We start from the raw sequence: 16,835 nt of genomic DNA on the forward strand, positions 1-16,835 counted from the left end.
CACGAACTGCCTTCAAAATCGTGGTAACGTGGTACTTTAGTTTCTCTAATCAGGAAGTGAGCGTCATTTTCACCCGGACCTTTTATCAGGTGACACACAGGTTCAGAAGGAGGGAAATAAAATGTCCAAGTCGAAAGTAAGTGTTCTATATGAATGACTCCTAGTTACTTTCAAACGTGTCTTCTGTTTTATCTGTTTTGTTATAACTGTACTGTACTGTACGGCACTGTTTTTATTTTTGGTATGTTTACATCCGTAATATCCGTGCCGTTCAAGAAGTGAAACGGGCATGTTGGGACATGTCTGAAGGGGCAAGCTGACAGAAAGTCTTCGTAAAGCTGCTTAAAGCTGCTTTTAAATCTTACATAGAGCTGCTTTAAATGAACTCTAATAAAATGACCAACATGATAATAGCTTCTCTCTTTTTTTTCTTTCTTCTTTTTTTGTCTCGTCTGTGTACTGCAGTCGTTTCATGTGCTGTGTATGGATGTTGGGCTTTCCATGTCCAACTCGGCACCTGGTGAAGATTCTCCATTTGAACTAGCCAAACAAGTCATTCAGAAGTTTGTCCAACGTCAGGTAAGTTAGTATACATTTAAACTGCAAAGTACGAAGGAGCAAGGAATGGGGCCAAAGGAAAAAGAAAAATTACATTACAGGATTAAAATGGTAATTTAACGAATAGGAAATAAGTCATAATTTTATGAATGGAACCATGATCTAAAAAATATTACTTTAAACCAGTGCTTCTCAAATAGTGGGGCAATTTATGATTATCATATTGAGACTTAAATCTCATTATGTGTTTTGTTTTCTTAGAGCGGCCACCTCAATTAATAATTAGTTGGTAATGTAGCCTACAGGACATGTGATTGTCATTTGTTTTTACAGGTGTTTGCCGAGGTCAAGGATGAATTGGCTTTGGTTCTATTCGGCACAGACTCGACCAAGAACCCGCTGGCTCAAGATGGCCAGTACCAGAACATCACCGTTCACCGCAACCTGATGGTACCTGACTTTGAGCTCTTGGAGGAGATCGAGAATCAGGTCCACCCGGAGAATCAACAGGCGGACTGTATCTTTTATACTTTACACTCATAAAAAATATTTTTAAAAGAGACATGTCTCCTTTAACTGTTGTAAATAGGGTTAGATGCTCTTGTGGTCTGCATGGATCTTCTTCAAACGGGGATAAAGTAAGATTTTTTTATTTTTTTATTTTTTTTAAATCTGATAACTCTCGTGCTAAAAAGTTGTATGAAATGCAGTTTTCATCACCCTATGTCACATCAATATTACGTGTGTGTTTTTTTTTTCCAGGGGAAAACGTTATGATCGACTCAACATTTACTTCCTGAGTGACCTCAGTGTTGAAGCAGACTCGGAACAGCTGGATGTCATTGTTGAAAACCTGAAACAAGCTGACTTTACGCTGCAGTTCTTGTAAGTTCCAACATCATGATTCCTTAGATTGGGGCGTCAGCTACAACAGATGCCACTTAAATAATTAAACACTGCGCTTCAAATACCCCCCCCCCCCCATTTCCTCCTCAGGGGGAAAAAAAAAAAATAACAGCTGGTGCCAGTATACTGCTGGAGCTGTTGTAACCTTTACTAGGGCTGTGAGTGTGGGTGTGTGTGTGTTACAGGAGACGCCATTACTGCAACACATCACCTTTAGAGCAGACACGGCATCTGTAAAGCTGTTAGCGGAGTGGCAGAGCAAAACATTTGACCACTGAAATGACAAAACATGATCTGATTTGAGGATTCTATGCTTCAATGATTGACAGGAACAAAATAGTTTTATAGTATATATTTTAAATTGTATAATACGAATTTAATTAAAAGTTATGTTTGAAAATCTCTCTATCCTGCACTTCGCTTCACATTGCAAGGACTTTATTTTCCTAATATTATGACTTATCTTGAAAATGAAAATATACTTTTTCTTGAAAATATACAAATTTGTTCTCAAAATGATTTCACATTTTTTTCCACTAATAAATATTCTTTCTACACATAAATTATTCCTCCTGATAAATACCAAATTAATGCCTGATAGATGATATAAAGAGCAGACCATCCCAAGTCACACGGCTGAATGCAGCTGAAATGGACCGTTGCGTTTAAAAAAAAAAAAAAAAGAAAAGAAAAGAAACAATTGGTGACCATTTACTACTTGTCTACAGCTCTTTCACTTAACCCATATTTTAAAGAAATTGTTCCATTCTTCACATTTTGTAGTTTACCCTTCTCTGCTGAAGATGAATCAATGGATGAAGCAGGTGATGCAGGAAGAGGAGGACCCGGTTCAAGAGGCTCGGGCAAAGGCTTGTCCGTGGAGCAGAAGAATGGATTGGAGATGGTCAAGCACATCATGCTCAACCTGGATGAGCAAGACGGTCTTGATCAGATTTACACACTCAGGTGAAAGGGCCTTTTGCATTCTGTAAAGAAGACGTAGTGACGTAACGTCTAACAAAACTCATTGCAGCTCTGCTTACCTTTTGGCTTTCGAAGATTTATTTTGTTTACTCTTGATGAGACTTCAGAGACCCCAATAATTATTTCCAAGCAATTAAAAAAAGCCAACCTATCATATGTCACCTTTACGTGCAAATAATCTGGTATGGTATGTCAAATGTTTTCCTCCCTTGCTCACAACTCGCAGGAATGCTATTGAGGGGCTGTGTATGTTCAAGCACATCGAGAGAAGACCCACGGCATGGCCCTGTCAGCTGACCATCGGCAGCGCTCTTTCCATTCGTATCGTTGGCTACAAAGCAGTACGTGATTTAGCAAGCACTCTACACACCCACTAACCAACACATTAGGGACAGCCGCATAATCTGATTCTTCAGGGTTGATCAAAAAGCGTGTCTGTTAGGACAACAGAATGGCACTCGGTGTGTTTAGGTTGAATCGAGCGCTTCTCCTGGTGAGCTATTTTTAGAACAGGCCCATGGGGCGCTCATATGGTCCTTCCTGTTACCTGTGGCCACCATGTTGGTGACCTCTACAACTGTGTCCATTCTGTATTGCAGCCTTCTTATAAAAAGGAAATCTACCCGCCTTTATGAGTCCCTCTTGTCTACACCAGGTGACCGAGGAAAAGCTGAAGAAAACGTGGATCACGGTGGACGCGCAGAGCAACGAGAGAGACCACGTAAAGAGAGAGACGGTCTACTGTCTGGATGATGACAATGAGACGGAGGTGCAGAAGGATGACATCATTCAAGGTAGCTACTTTCTGTGGTGATACTTCTACTTCTTTTCAGATAATGTGACACTGACAATTTATCCATAGTGCTTCCAGAATTTTCCAGTACTCAACATATGTGTAAAGGGATACTTGACTCATTGAGCCATTTTCAGCAGCAAAAAGTTTAGATTTTGTCTATAATTAATGTGGTAACTTCCTTATTTTTCATATACAATTAATACCTTTTTAAAAGGAATTTTTCTACTTGCTGCCGACTGATGATGACTTCACCTGTGCTAAGGAAGTAGGTAACGACCAATAATGGCTCAGATTACAGACCAAACCCAGAAAACAGGTGAGCCATGATTGGCCGTTACCTGCTTCCTCAGCACAGGTGATGTCGTCGTCGTCGTCGTCGTTATCAGTCGACAGCAAGTAGAAACTTACTTTTTCAAGGTATAAACTGTAGGCCTACATGAAAAATACTGAAGTTATCAAATTAATTCTGTACAAAATATTAACGTTTCACTGCTGAAAATCGTTTGAGTCAAGTATCCCTTTAAAGTTCAAGTTCAGCCAGTTGACCTTGAAATTGATATCCTATAGTTCTGTAACCCAACCAGAGTTACAATGCATGTGGTACATTTTGTGGTAAATATTGTAAAAGTTGTATATAATAGAGGCATGTTATTACACATTAAAATGATTTTCATACAATAATCAGTTTTGGTGCATTATACTTGGGAACCACCGCTATAGCTGACACGAGGTTACACCTAATCAATCATTGGTGTTATCATATCGTATGTCTTGCATTAACCCTCTGTAAATAGATGGTGTGCTTGTTTTGTGTTACCAGGTTTTTGCTATGGGAGTGATATTGTTCCCTTCTCGAAAGTGGATCAAGAGCAGATGAAATATAAACACGATGGGAAGTGCTTTGCTGTTTTAGGATTTACCAGCCAAAACTTGGTACTATGCCATTTGATTGGATTTTTATTTTTTTTAATTGGCCGTGATTACCCGACACAATCAGCATTGTTCTTTGTTTCCGGCCTGCCTGCAGGTTCCTCGCCACTCCTTCATGGGAACTCAGGCCATCAAGATTTTTGCTGCAGTTGATGATGAGGTTAGATCCAGTATCAGATTTTGTAAAATGAATGCTGGTTCTGTGTCAATTCCTATGTCTTTTTTTCCTGGGCTCAGCACGCAGGGGTGGCGCTGTCATCTCTCGTCCGGGCGCTGGATGAGCTCAAAATGGTGGCCATTGTTCGATACGCCTACGACAGGCGGTGCAACCCTCAAATAGGAGCAGCTTTCCCTTGCATCAAGCTGAACTACGAGGTGATGTCACAACATGTGCAGTGAACAACCAGGACTACGGACTATCAGAACCGTCATTACAGTCGTAACTTTTGTTTAATGTGGCCGAATGTCAAAATATAAATAAATTACTTATATTTTAAGACGTTTTTGTAAGCTCATGTAAATATAAGAATTAAAAAAAAAAAAAAAAAGTAATGCATTGTTTTACAGCTGGGGAAGAGAAAAATATTAATAATAACTACAAAAAAGACAATTTTGTAGCATGATCTTTATGCCATGTTGCAATTTATTCCCATACAGCTAAGCTAGTAAGCTAACACGCACATGTTGCTCTCCACAGTGTCTCATATACGTCCAGCTGCCCTTCATGGAAGACCTCCGACACTTCACTTTTGCTTCTCTGAACAGCAAGAAATTCAGCCCTTCAGGTATTTTTCTTGTTTTGTGATATTATCCTTTTAGAGTATGCAGTATTGGATTATTTTTTCAAAAATAAAAATATTCAATTCAACTTGATATCACACTATCTGCGCTAGTAAAAATTCTTAAAAGAAAACCTCACTGGCCTTGCCAATTAAATGTGATATTATGTGTATACACACCACAGACACACAGTTGCATGCTGTCGACTCTCTCATTGACTCCATGATGTTGGTGGAGAAAGATGAAGATGGAGACCTGAAAGACTTGGTCAAAGTCCACCACATTCCCAACCCAGAGTTCCAGAGGCTTTTCCAGGTAATCGCTTTGTTCCGAGTAGCAAGTATCATTTTTATTACCTCTTCCAGGATAAATACGAAATGTTGGTCAGATGCCAACCTTGTTGTCCACTTTATTACGGTTTTGATTTTTTTTTTTTTACATAATGTGTGTTTTTGCTGCTTTTCTATTGTGCAGTATTTTTAAGAGAGTACTGTAACGAAGTATTTGTCACTGAGAAATAATGCCAGTGGAAGGGTGTGTCTTAAGGTGTGGTAGCTACCAGCTAGTTAATGGCAAAACATTTCTATTACGGTAGTCACACTAAAGGTGTTTACATGTGCAGTATTTAAAAATCATTCACACTAACACAATCCTTTCCTGTAATCCAGTTAAAACGTGTCATCTAATCCAATCTCTCTCTCTCAGTGCCTGCATCATCGAGCCGTCAACCCCGGCACAGCCCTCCCCCCAATGGAGCCGTGGCTGGCGGCTGTATTGGACCGCCCGGATCTCATCAATGAGCGTTGTCGAGCGCCACTAGAGGAGGTGAAAAAAAAATTTCCTCTCAAAGTGGTGGAGAAGAAGAAACAATTGAAGACTAGTGCTCAAATCTTTGGAAAAGAGTAAGTCTGGTGTTTTTTAGATGGTCAAATAGACTTGGAATCTGCTGGCCTACATCTTTACAAAGCATTTGTCTGCAGTCATTATAAGATTAGCGGTTTTATTTTATTTCCATTTGATTGTAGTGGTGACCTTATTTTTACATTTGTGTCACTTATGATTGTTAAAATGGTCCGTGAAATATTGCCTTACACATTTTAATAATGGGTTAATGGTGGTGACTATTAAACTCTGTAACACTTTATTTCTAATTTCCATTAATCATTTAATATGGACATTTTCATTTTATGTATTTTGTTGAATTTTAGTGGTTCCACTGTATTGCTGTGTTGAAGATGCATGTGTGTCCAAGGTTCTTCAATGTAATTTTCACTGTCTTCTACTTGACCCCTTCCACTGTCAGCTCTGAGCAGCCGGATGCCAAGAAGGCAAAGGGAGATGCGGCGGGGGAGGAGGAAGGGGAGGAGGAGTATAATCTGGCTGACATTTCTGAAGGCTCTGTTACTTCGGTAAGAAGCTGGGTGGGAGAGACAAGGGGGAGTGAGGATTTTGGGTTAGCGGATGGTGTGACTGGCCTACGACTCACCATTTTCAATCTCATTCCTCCTTTCATCCAGGTGGGAAGCGTTAATCCCGCCCGTGACTTCCGCATCTTGATCAAGCAAAAAACGCTTCCATTCCAAGCTGGTGAGGTCCATGTTTATTCCGTTGTTCACATTGCGCAGTAAATCATGATCAATCAATTTGGGAAAGTTCATTTTCGATGTAAACTAGTTCAAAGTTCAGTTCACACATTTTAAAATGAAGTAGTTCAGTTCAGAGTTCATAATTTGTCAACCAATGCAAATTTCAAAAGTGAGGTAACAACCTCCTGGAAGTCGGAACCTTGCGCTTTTGAACAAAAATGAACTTTCGTTCTATAACTGTTCACAGATGCTAGAATGAGTGTGTTCACAAAAACGGTCATCAGGCAGAAATACACTACATTTACCCAAAATGTGAACAAGTTAATTGCCGTAATTCGTTAAGGTACCACAATGGCCACGATCATGACTAATGGGCATATTCTCTTTCTTTGTTTGGGTGTGATGACCAAACCCCCACCACCCAGCCTGCGAGCAACTGACTCACAGGATCGAGCAGTTGCTAGGCAACAAGAACACACAGTACTACATGAAAAGCATCACCTGTATCCAGGCCTTCAGAGAACAGTCTGTAAAGGTAAATAAACATTGACTCTTTCCCATTCCTCGCAACTTGAACCAATGCCAGTTCTTGCACAAATATGCGATCGTGAGTCAATGTGCGCTCTTGGCAAGTGTCTGAAGAATTTTAGAATGTTTCCTATCTTTGGATGTGCAGCTGGGGAGGGCCGATCTTTACAATAGCTACCTCCAGTCACTGAAAGGAAGCATCACAAACAGGGGGCTGGAAGTCTTTTGGGATCTGCTTGTCCAAGGTACGCAAAGCCTACCCATTCATTCCACTCCGCTGATGTCACAGAATTTCCACACTCTGTTTTCAGAAGTGAGATATATAAATCTGTAGCAATGCTACAGTCCCTGCTTTATCATTTTAGTGTTATTTCTTTTGCTATTACAGGCTCCATATCTCTGATTGGCCAGGATGAGTTGGAAGGAAGCTCTGTGTCTAAAAATGAAGCCGCTCAGGTGACTAACAATTTCACGGTAACCCTGACAAAGCCCTCATTTATGACCAAGCTCTATTCTATCGTCAGTTTCTGCTGCCTGACGAGAAAAAGGAAGAGCCAGTCGCGGCAGTGGCAGATGACGCTGGCGATGTTGATGACTTGGTAAATGTTTTTTTTTTTCCACTTATTGTGAGGAGACATTAGGTCACTGCTGTGAGTCAAACTCATTTAAAAACAATTTCCTGCGTATTTTGCATCAAGTGTCCCTGATGGTCCAGGCCTCTTGCAATCTCCAATATAAACCCTCCAATCACACATCTTTTTTTTCCCCCCCATCCTCCCTCTTCCTGTGCAGCTGGACAATATGTAAGGAAGAAAGCAATGGGAGCGTCTGAGGAAGAATGCAAAGTATTCATCCTTGGGTCCATCTGTCCATTGTTCCACCTCCCACATGGAGACCGATTGGTACTTGGGAGGAATACTGCACAAAACATGACCTTAATCTGACTAATCTTTTGCGGGGGTCTTAAAAACCACAGCTGGGACTTGACAAAAGACAGGACACTATGTTTATTATCTTAAATGTGATTTATTGCGTGTATATACGTAGCACTTATGGTGCTACGGAGACGGACTGTACAGTACATCAGGAGATGTGGTATGTGTGAATGCCAGATTAATTAACAGCAGTAGCACCAAAACTAGGTTCATGTCTCCAGTGTGGTTTCTCTTTAACATATCCACCTGATGAAACGGTCAAGCAAACCTGACTGCCACTGGGACCAGTGTTTCGCCCTGAATATGGCGTACTTGTCTCCCATGGCCAGCTTCGTCAAGACTTCTTGATCCACGTCGCTCCCCACGCCGATCACCGTGGGGACGACCTGTTCCCTGCGCATGGCGCGCACGGCCTCGTCCAGACTTTTCCCGTCTGTGACGCCGTCTGTGACGAAAACGAACGCGATCTCGGCGAGGCGTCTCGTCTGGCGAGTCGCTCCCTTGCCAAGCACTCTGTCAATAGCGTGGGTGATGGCCGGCCCCACGCTCGACGAAGAGTCCAGATAGCGCAGACGAGCCACGCCATCGGAGGCGAGGACGAGATCGTGCGTGAGAGGGAAAGCCACGTAGTTCTCCCCGTCCTTGCCGTATTGCAAAAGAGCCACGCGAGCTCGCAGCCGATCTGTCCTACTCCGGGCCAGGACCAGTCTGTCTATCACCGTTTGTAAGAATTCACGGACGTGACGGAAGTTGTCCACCCCGAGGCGCTCTGAACCGTCGAGCAGGAATACCACGTCCACTGGCCGCTGGGCACACGGGGCCACATCAGGCTCTGTGGAGAACCAACAAATTGCTGAAATCGCTTTATTTTCCAGATTTTACTATCAAAATCAAAGTAAAGGGTACGTTATTGGATAATCCACCCTAACTCGCAACTGGTTACAAAATCCTGATAAATTCAAGAGGACGTACCACTCTTGCAGGGGAGATCAGGACACACAACAACCGGATCTTGAAGGAAAATGGATGTGGTTAAAACACTACATTTGAGAACATTTAAGTCGATCATCCCACTGAACTTACCAGGACACAGCACAGTCTCCATTTTGTCGATGAAGTCCTCTGTGACCAAGTCAACAAAATTCTTCATTCCGATGACCCGATCCTTTTTGTCGCACGCTATGGATCCCAGGATCTCATCGTCCTGCGCTTTTCGAAACATGTCTCCGACCCCGATGGCGTTCACGACTACGTTACTGTCATGGCAGAGGTACTTGAGAAGATCCTCGTCATCGCGCGGATCAAAGCGTCCGTCGGTGATCACCACCACGGACACTTTGGCGCGGGCTCTCTTGCTGTCCCTAATGAGGTGGTCGTAGGCAAACTTGAGAGCCGACGGGGTGAAGGTGCCCCCGGCGATCCACTGAAGGTTCTTCACCGCCATTTTAAAAGCAGACATGGAGTTAATGTCGGGGTCGTCGAGACGGATGGCTTCAAAGGTCCCGTTGTGGCTGTACTGAACAACTCCAACTCTTGTTCCTGAAATAGGAGGTAAGAATTATCAAACTGACTTATCTAAGAGTAAGATTTAATCTCCTTTTGAACGAGCTGCAGGGTATTCATTACAACGTAAACTGATTCACTCTTTTTACGGCAAACTCTTGTGTCTTGAAGTGTTTTACTATATCATTTACAAGGCGATGGTGCCAGACTTTACCGGTCGGGGATGCAGGGTCGTTGGCCATAGATCCCAGACGATTAATGGTGTTGATTACAAAGTTCTTTTCCAAGGTGAAGTTAGTCAGACCGACACTCTCAGAGCTGTCTATAACAAATACGATGTCCAGAGCGCTGCACCGCTTCTCGCAGTCTATAACAAAAGGTAAGGACTGCTATAGTAAAGCACATTTATCCCACAGTATACATTTATGGTTTGCTCACCGCAACAACCACAAGTCTCCCTGATGTAAGTCATGATGTCACAATCCTGCAATGACAATGGGGCTATATAAAGTTATAGTGTTGAGAAAATGCTTTGTTTTTTCCCTGGGATGTACTCACGGTAAGTGCAGGGTCGCCCATTGGTCCAGGGTAACCCTGCACACAAGCAGTACAAGCACTTAGCAGCGTACTTCAATAGTCTACTTATTAAAATGTGCGCTTTTGCTCACATTAGGTCCAGGGTCCCCTCTTAGTCCCCTGGCTCCAGGCTCTCCTGCATGACCTGGCTCCCCCTGAATAGAAAAACAAGCCCATGTAACCATCTAAAAATACTAACATTCTGATTCAATTTTAAAAGCACCTCTCAGAACAAAGTGTGAACTACCCGGTAATACTGTACTTTACTAAGTTTGTGAGTGCTTTCACACTCATAGCCTTTAATTTGTTTTAATCAAACTCGTCAGGTGTGAAAGCGAAACTCTTGAACGTTCTGAGGCCATCGAGATGGTGTTGTTTAGATCGCTTTGTGTGAAAAGGAACCAAGTTTATGAACAACCTAATGTCTGATTCGGATCACAGGGAGATTACTTGAGATGTAAAGTCACCCTAAAACAATACAATTATGATCACATTTAAACTAGTGCTGATAGTTTATTTCGGTTATCAGGTGTGAAAATAATCATCCTCTTGGTGGGCACCAAAATAAGTGGCGTGTCTGTCCACCTTAATTATAACCTAGAGACTGTTTGGAAAGTACAGGGCCTCAAAAACACCCCTTACAAATTCACACATATTTTGACTGGTTAACCTTTTTGTTTGATGTAAAAAAATGCTATTGTCAATGCAGAATCAAAAGTGATTTAAAATGTGTCGAGTGGGTGTACAAATCATATCGATGAATCTCACAGGCTCTCCACGTGGACCTTTGTCTCCTGGCTCCCCCTTTGCGCCACATTCACCTCGAACACCCCTTGGTCCTCTTCTCCCTGAATCACCTCGGTCGCCCTGAGAAATATTAGTTACATGCAGGCATACAATGCACAAATATCACAAAAACGATTTTCAACAAAAGCTTCTCCAGAACCTAGTGGCTGGTGTGTACATTGGAAAGCAGACAACCTTCTTTCTTTAGGTTGTTTGCTTCTTTTCTTATCTGACAACTACTCTGGTTCCTGCGCATGCAAGATATTTATTAAAATGGCGTGTGAGAAATTGTGGAATGGTTGTCAGCCAATCGCAGGGCGCATTTAGTCTTCAATGAATGTTACATGCATGATTTTGGATGATGTGGGAAGAAGCTAAAGTAATTGGAGAAAAAAAAAAAAAGGCAAGCATGGGGAGAACGTGGAAACGCCACACGGAAAGGCCCAAGTCGAGCGATTCAAACCCTGATTCTAGTCCACTTTTGGTGACTACAAAAAAAAAAAAACAACATTCTTCTACATTTCCCTCTCCTTTCCCCATTAAGAGATTTTTCGAGACACCAGCTTTTCATTGCACAGTGACAAAATTAAACATTGCGTAGGAAAGAAAACATTACAGTAGGCCCTCTTGGTCCAGGGTAGCTGAATCCTTGTCTTCCTTTATCACCCTAAGAGGGGGAGAAAATAAATCTGTAACAGCAGTGGAGTACTTAATAAAACACCTTTTGATGTGATAACCCATTAAACCAATTCACAATTAATGAGAGCCAATGCATTTAGTTCCATAAAATTTTTGCTTCTTCCACCTTTGGTCCTTGTGGGCCCGGGTCTCCTCTCGGTCCAGGGTCTCCTATATTTCCCAAGGTACCCTGCAAACCATCCAGATGTGTTTATATAGGAGCACTCTCTAATAGTATGATTTGATCTTTTCAACAACCCACATTTGCTCCAGGACCTCCCGGTTCTCCTGCCTGGCCCCTCGGGCCTGGGAGTCCAGGATCACCCTGGAATAGAAAGAATGTTGAGAATGAGACATCCAAATTAATTCGACAAAAAGCTCTTTGGTTAGTGCAAAAAAAAAAAAAACACACAATAAAAAAAACAACAAAACAGCCTCACCTTTGCACCCTTACGCCCGTCTTCACCTGGTCGTCCCCTGCTTCCCAGTGGCCCTCGTTCTCCCTTCGAATGAGAGGGGTCCATCAATCTCAATGTATTAAATTAGGCCTTTTTGACATGTGGCTAGATTGTGTGGCTTGAACTAGAATTGTTTACTGTTGTAATTTTCCACTTGCCGGCTTTGCATCCTCTTATCTTCTGCACTTTAGACCAGTTAAAACCAGTTAAGACCAAACTTGGTAATGCATAGAGAGATTGTTTAGACTGTCACCCTCTTGTGTGGATATTGACTAAGACGGTAAATGAACATGTTTTACCTTTTCTCCCTTTTTCCCAACAGATCCCTGCGTTCCCTTTGGTCCTCCGTGTCCTCTCCTTCCCTGTGGACATTCATTTCTGAACAAACTGCAGCAAAGTCACCAGAAGAAAACCATTGAATGTCAATTAAAAGTAATATACCAATTCTCCTCTTGGTCCAGGTAAGCCACGCAGTCCCTGAACGGGTTCATTGTATTGTTAGACTCTCGTTAACTGTCTGGGTTAGCATATGAAAATTATTTTGATGTACCGCTGGTCCCTTTTCTCCCGGGGGTCCTGGATTTCCTGGATTTCCTTTTTCTCCCTGCAGACGTTCAGTCCAGGTGTTATGACTGTGGTGTAAATGTGATTATTCAAGGAGTGTTTTAATTAGTTTTGCACCTCTGGTCCTCGTTCACCCTCAGGGCCGTGAGCACCTGACTTGCCGGGAAGGCCAAGGTCTCCCTGAACGACACAAAAAACATGTGAGGACATGACCTCACTTTCCAAAAAAAAAATAAAATAAAATCTTGGTCGATATTGGACCCTTTTTAAACAATTTAGTTGAGAGGATGGAAGAATGCTAACAGCTACCTTGTTAGCGATGGACAAACTTGAACTTTTGTTATTCCCGTAAACTTATTTTATGAACCTGGCATCATGCTCAGAATATAAAATCTTACGGGGTTTTTTTCTTTTAAAAAGCACACAGTATTGTTCCATTTTAGGAGCACCACACTCAGCTTGTGAAATGTTTAAAATCTCAAATTGAATGTGTCTCTCACTTTGGTCTGTCGTCTCATAGCATTACACTCGCAAGCAGCCATGTGAGAGGGAAAAAAAAACACTCAGGCTCCCAGTCCAGCTGAGAGATGTGAGGATGTCTGCCATCCATCTTTACCTATTACATTAATCCTTATTATAGTATTGTAATAACACTAAAATACCTTTTCTCCTTTTTTGCCCGGTGAGCCGACATCCCCAACATCTCCGGGGTAGCCGTCATGACCCTTGAAGAAAAAACAAAACAAAATGTGTGTGAAGTTCACCACAATTAATTATAGGAAAAATACGTGTAATTAACTCACTTTGTCACCTGGTTCCCCCTTGCAGCCAGTTGCTCCAATATGGCCAATCTTACCCTGAAGATGCAACATATATCGGAACAGTCACTTAACTGGTCTCAAGATTACAAACACCTGCACAGTTTGTATCAGTCTAAAAATCACCTTCTGTCCATCAGTTCCATTCTGGCCAGGTACCCCAATCAAACCCTGAACATTTTGAAGAGCAGTAAAGAAAGGAAATGATGATGTGCTTGTTCAAATCCACCTTATTATACCAACACAAGTAAAACTACCTTTGCTCCACTTGCTCCTATTTCACCCTATTGGACATGAAGACAGTTGTCAATCCTAAAAATTTCCTTCAGACAGATCATCAGAGGACGGCTAATGAAAATCAGTTTCACCTTTTCGCCCTTCAAGCCGACTTCTCCCTATGTCAAAGCACAAAGCAAGACTTGTAAAATGACTGTAATGAAAAGAATGTGAACACATGATTTGTTGATCAGTAACCCTCAGAAAACCTTTGGTCCAGGACGTCCAATTGGACCCTCAATGCCACGATCACCCTGTCATAGGAAGAAAAAAAAAAATCAGAACCTTTTTAGTGAAGTAATATAAAAGAGAGGAATAAATGTCAGCATGATCTTCCTACCTGTGTTCCCTTTTCACCTTTCGGTCCGCGATAGCCACTCTCTCCTTTTGTACCCTGTAATACATCACAATTATAATCATGTGGTGCGTATATCTACTCCAATATCTATCCATCCATCCATACCATCTGTCCTAACCCAACTCAAGGAGTCCCATCTGTCCCAGTGCAACCAATGCAACCAAAGCCGTCCCAACAATCTCACCCCAAACATCAGTCCAAAAACTGTCATCGCTCACAAGTGAAGTCCTACAACCACAGACTCCAACAATCCCATCCATTCTAATCCATCCTTCCTCAAATTCCCATCACAAACATTGGCTCAATCCCAACTGAAGCTGTCCCATTGATGCCAACTCTCCACCATCCCAAATCAGCCATTCCATTGAAGCTCATGGACATCATCCATTTGTCATCCTAAACTTACTTTTGGCCCTCGAGGCCCTCTTGGTCCCGGAATTCCTGGGGTCTCGAAGCATTGCTGTTGGTAGCACTAAAATAGCGAAAATAATACCATAAAGATCGGTCACACATGGACACATTCGAGTTAAGAACAGGCCACATTGCCAAAGCGCTTACCTCCAAAAAGGCTTGATATTTCTGCAAGCAAAAGACGAAAGCGAGTCAAAGGTACAGTACCTGCTCGTGCGATGGCAGTATTGAAAATTGAGTTTAGGAGATCACCATAGCTTGTATGATACGGTCAATGGATTCTCTCTTTATTTTCGGTCTGCCGTCGACAACTTCCACGGCCAAATAGTCGTTGCGGTAAACCTCCGCGGGCGAGCTAGCGATCTCCCTCATTCCCGTTTCATCGATGGACTTGGACGCCGCCACTGAGAAAATACGAATCCCCTGCTCACGGGCCCGCTCTGCTGTCGCCTTAATCCCGCCGCAGGGACTTCCCGTCACATGGCCGTCGGTGATAACCACGGCGAAGAGGGCCGCCTTCGTTCCCCAGGAGTGTTGAGTCATTTCGTGCGTCATATTTTTGAGGGCGCAGTCGATGTAGGTGCCTTTGCCCAGGTAGCGAATATCACCGAGGCTCCTGATGAAGCTCTCCCTGGTGGCAAACCGGCTGAAGACCACCTGCTTCTGGGAGAAGTGCAGGCCTCCGATGGACCATGTGATGCGGACCAGACCTCGGTACTCTTCATCCAACAGCTTTTGGGCAAACATCCGTGTGAACTCCTTGATGTTTTCCACCAGTATTCCAGGCGGGGACTCCTGTAGGGCAATGGTCTCCGAGGTGTCGATGGTGAAGAACAACTTGATCGGACAGTTGACTGTCCTAACTGGAAGGAGTAAACGTGAGGACATGAACCACTTGACAGGAAGTGGATAAACAATCACGCCTCTAATCTATAAAATGATGCCAAACTCACTCTCACAACCTTCTGGTTTTGGTGGATTCTCATTTGGTCTGTCTCTGGGGACGGGCACCGGCCTTGGTCCACGAGGGGTCAGTTGGGGGATGACGGCATGGACCATGCACAAGAAGATCAATCCTGAAAGAGGATTTTTTGCCATTTTCTTGGACCCCCTTACCCCCTGTGTAAGACAGAGAAGAAGTTGTGGAGGGCTCGACTTGAAAAGGTCAACCCCCCCCCCCCCACACCCACCAAAAAAAATAAAAATTATTGACAAAAAAAATTCTGTGCAACCCCACTAGTCTAAATACAGTATTCTGGTTAATATTGTGTTCGTGTGAAATGAGTTAAGCCGCAAAATCCAGCAGTTTTTGTCAATATCCAAAGGTCGACTGAAGATGACATCACAGTTGCTCAGGTAACAACCAATCACAGCTCAGCTTCAGAAAACAGGTGAGCCGTGATTGGTCGTTGCCTGAGCAACTCTGGTGTCATCTTCAGTCGACAGCAAGTGGCAAAATGGCCGCCCCCTGAGATTGATAAAAATGGCTGGAATTTGCTGCATAACTCGTATTCCACAAATGTAAAATCAATCAAAATGTCATGTTTAGACTAGTGGGATTACATATTATTGTCAAGAAATGTTTAAGGTTGGTTTCCACTTATAAATACAGGAACCAAATGTCAAACAAGTAGGGCTTCACAAAAGACACTACCGTAGCAACCAAGAATGTTTATCATTGTTTTAAACAGTGTGAATGACCTCGCTGTGTTGAAAAAGCAAAATTTTTACAGCTAAAGTGGAGCTTATCACTGCTCTGTTAAACCATTGAAGCGGGAAAGCTTAAAAACAAACAATGAAGTGTTCTTCTTTTTTTTCTTCTTTTTTTTTTTTAAGAGTGAATTTTGCACAATATTCTGTTAGCCTGGATTTTATCATTCCAAGATCATTCAGACATTGCGAGTGTTTTTTAAAAAAAGAAAAAAGGTTCTGGATTTGTGCCCTTAGCTCTTCCAACTCCCAGTTGTGTAATACAGCTTAGAGAAACAAACTACCTAATAATGAAAACATAAGAGATGAATATGAGACTGGCAATGTTGTGATTAGACAAGACAAGAGTGATGTGTGCTGGAAGCTGGAATTTTTAAACATTAATTTCGAGCCAATTCCACTGTAATCTCAGCACTTTGTCACAAATTCAAAGGAAAGCATCCATTTCACACATCTCTATAATTATACAACCAACAAGAGGGTTTTCTTTTCCAGACTGTAACTTCTAAAAGTATTAATCGGTTTACTACAACGGCTACAACATTCAAGTACTATATTTATTCCTATTGCATTACTCTTACTGTTGACTGCTTTTACTTTCACTTTGCTTTTTTTTTTTTTTACTGACCACATAATTAGGTACACCTAATCTATCCAATACAAGAGCTGCATGAAATATTTGGCATGTATAAAA

At 42.3% G+C, this 16,835-nt stretch overlaps 2 protein-coding genes and 1 long non-coding RNA gene across 5 annotated transcripts in view; 2 read left to right on the forward strand and 1 right to left on the reverse strand.

Moving 5' to 3' along the window:
* LOC144030247 (X-ray repair cross-complementing protein 5-like) lies at nt 1-8,209 on the forward strand. 2 transcript variants are annotated; one of them, XM_077536380.1, is made up of 21 exons: nt 1-136; nt 466-579; nt 892-1,075; nt 1,148-1,196; nt 1,321-1,443; nt 2,248-2,430; nt 2,675-2,789; nt 3,104-3,242; nt 4,065-4,177; nt 4,272-4,334; nt 4,412-4,549; nt 4,872-4,959; nt 5,139-5,269; nt 5,660-5,856; nt 6,258-6,363; nt 6,472-6,541; nt 6,966-7,075; nt 7,217-7,313; nt 7,457-7,524; nt 7,593-7,667; nt 7,861-8,209. In XM_077536380.1, exons 1-21 carry the CDS (start codon nt 122-124, stop codon nt 7,873-7,875), a joined length of 2,193 nt encoding a protein of 730 aa, XP_077392506.1. In that variant the 5' UTR covers nt 1-121; the 3' UTR covers nt 7,876-8,209. The 2 variants fall into 2 exon arrangements, 1 of the variants encoding a protein (XP_077392506.1); XR_013287219.1 differs by lacking the exons at nt 7,593-7,667; nt 7,861-8,209 and having other exon boundaries at nt 6,472-6,540; nt 6,937-7,075.
* The window catches only part of LOC144030244 (collagen alpha-2(VI) chain-like), a 9,730-nt gene continuing 974 nt past the window's right edge, over nt 8,080-16,835 (reverse strand). The window contains exons 2-28 of one of the 2 annotated variants that reach the window (XM_077536370.1): nt 15,394-15,550; nt 14,684-15,294; nt 14,579-14,599; nt 14,427-14,492; nt 14,003-14,056; nt 13,872-13,916; nt 13,755-13,781; nt 13,644-13,670; nt 13,513-13,557; nt 13,372-13,425; nt 13,231-13,293; nt 12,686-12,748; nt 12,555-12,608; nt 12,446-12,481; nt 12,304-12,366; nt 11,987-12,049; nt 11,809-11,871; nt 11,674-11,736; nt 11,485-11,535; nt 10,851-10,949; nt 10,175-10,237; nt 10,065-10,100; nt 9,945-9,990; nt 9,721-9,873; nt 9,087-9,542; nt 8,976-9,014; nt 8,080-8,835 (exon numbers count right to left, since the gene is read on the reverse strand). In XM_077536370.1, coding sequence (XP_077392496.1) covers nt 8,237-8,835; nt 8,976-9,014; nt 9,087-9,542; nt 9,721-9,873; nt 9,945-9,990; nt 10,065-10,100; nt 10,175-10,237; nt 10,851-10,949; nt 11,485-11,535; nt 11,674-11,736; nt 11,809-11,871; nt 11,987-12,049; nt 12,304-12,366; nt 12,446-12,481; nt 12,555-12,608; nt 12,686-12,748; nt 13,231-13,293; nt 13,372-13,425; nt 13,513-13,557; nt 13,644-13,670; nt 13,755-13,781; nt 13,872-13,916; nt 14,003-14,056; nt 14,427-14,492; nt 14,579-14,599; nt 14,684-15,294; nt 15,394-15,529 — 3,096 coding nt within the window. In that variant the 5' untranslated portion in view covers nt 15,530-15,550 and the 3' untranslated portion in view covers nt 8,080-8,236. Of the gene's footprint in view, nt 8,836-8,975; nt 9,015-9,086; nt 9,543-9,720; nt 9,874-9,944; nt 9,991-10,064; nt 10,101-10,174; nt 10,238-10,850; nt 10,950-11,484; nt 11,536-11,673; nt 11,737-11,808; nt 11,872-11,986; nt 12,050-12,303; nt 12,367-12,445; nt 12,482-12,554; nt 12,609-12,685; nt 12,749-13,230; nt 13,294-13,371; nt 13,426-13,512; nt 13,558-13,643; nt 13,671-13,754; nt 13,782-13,871; nt 13,917-14,002; nt 14,057-14,426; nt 14,493-14,578; nt 14,600-14,683; nt 15,295-15,384; nt 15,551-16,835 lie in introns of both variants that reach the window. The other variant, XM_077536369.1, reaches the window with a different exon arrangement.
* LOC144030253 (uncharacterized) overlaps nt 12,303-16,835 on the forward strand; it is a 25,324-nt gene continuing 20,791 nt past the window's right edge. Inside the window, exon 1 of the long non-coding RNA XR_013287222.1 lies at nt 12,303-12,465. This is a non-coding gene — a long non-coding RNA (uncharacterized LOC144030253). The remainder of the gene's footprint in view (nt 12,466-16,835) is intronic.

This window comes from Festucalex cinctus, chromosome 11 (assembly GCF_051991245.1).
Source record: "Festucalex cinctus isolate MCC-2025b chromosome 11, RoL_Fcin_1.0, whole genome shotgun sequence".
In the NCBI taxonomy this organism is placed as follows: domain Eukaryota; kingdom Metazoa; phylum Chordata; class Actinopteri; order Syngnathiformes; family Syngnathidae; genus Festucalex; species Festucalex cinctus.

Bases quoted from the DNA above. Each gene is read 5' to 3' on its own strand.
- LOC144030247 (XM_077536380.1), top strand. The intron at 6,542-6,965 runs GTGAGGTCCATG...CCCACCACCCAG, and splicing joins AACGCTTCCATTCCAAGCTG to CCTGCGAGCAACTGACTCAC. The intron at 7,076-7,216 runs GTAAATAAACAT...TTGGATGTGCAG, and splicing joins TCAGAGAACAGTCTGTAAAG to CTGGGGAGGGCCGATCTTTA.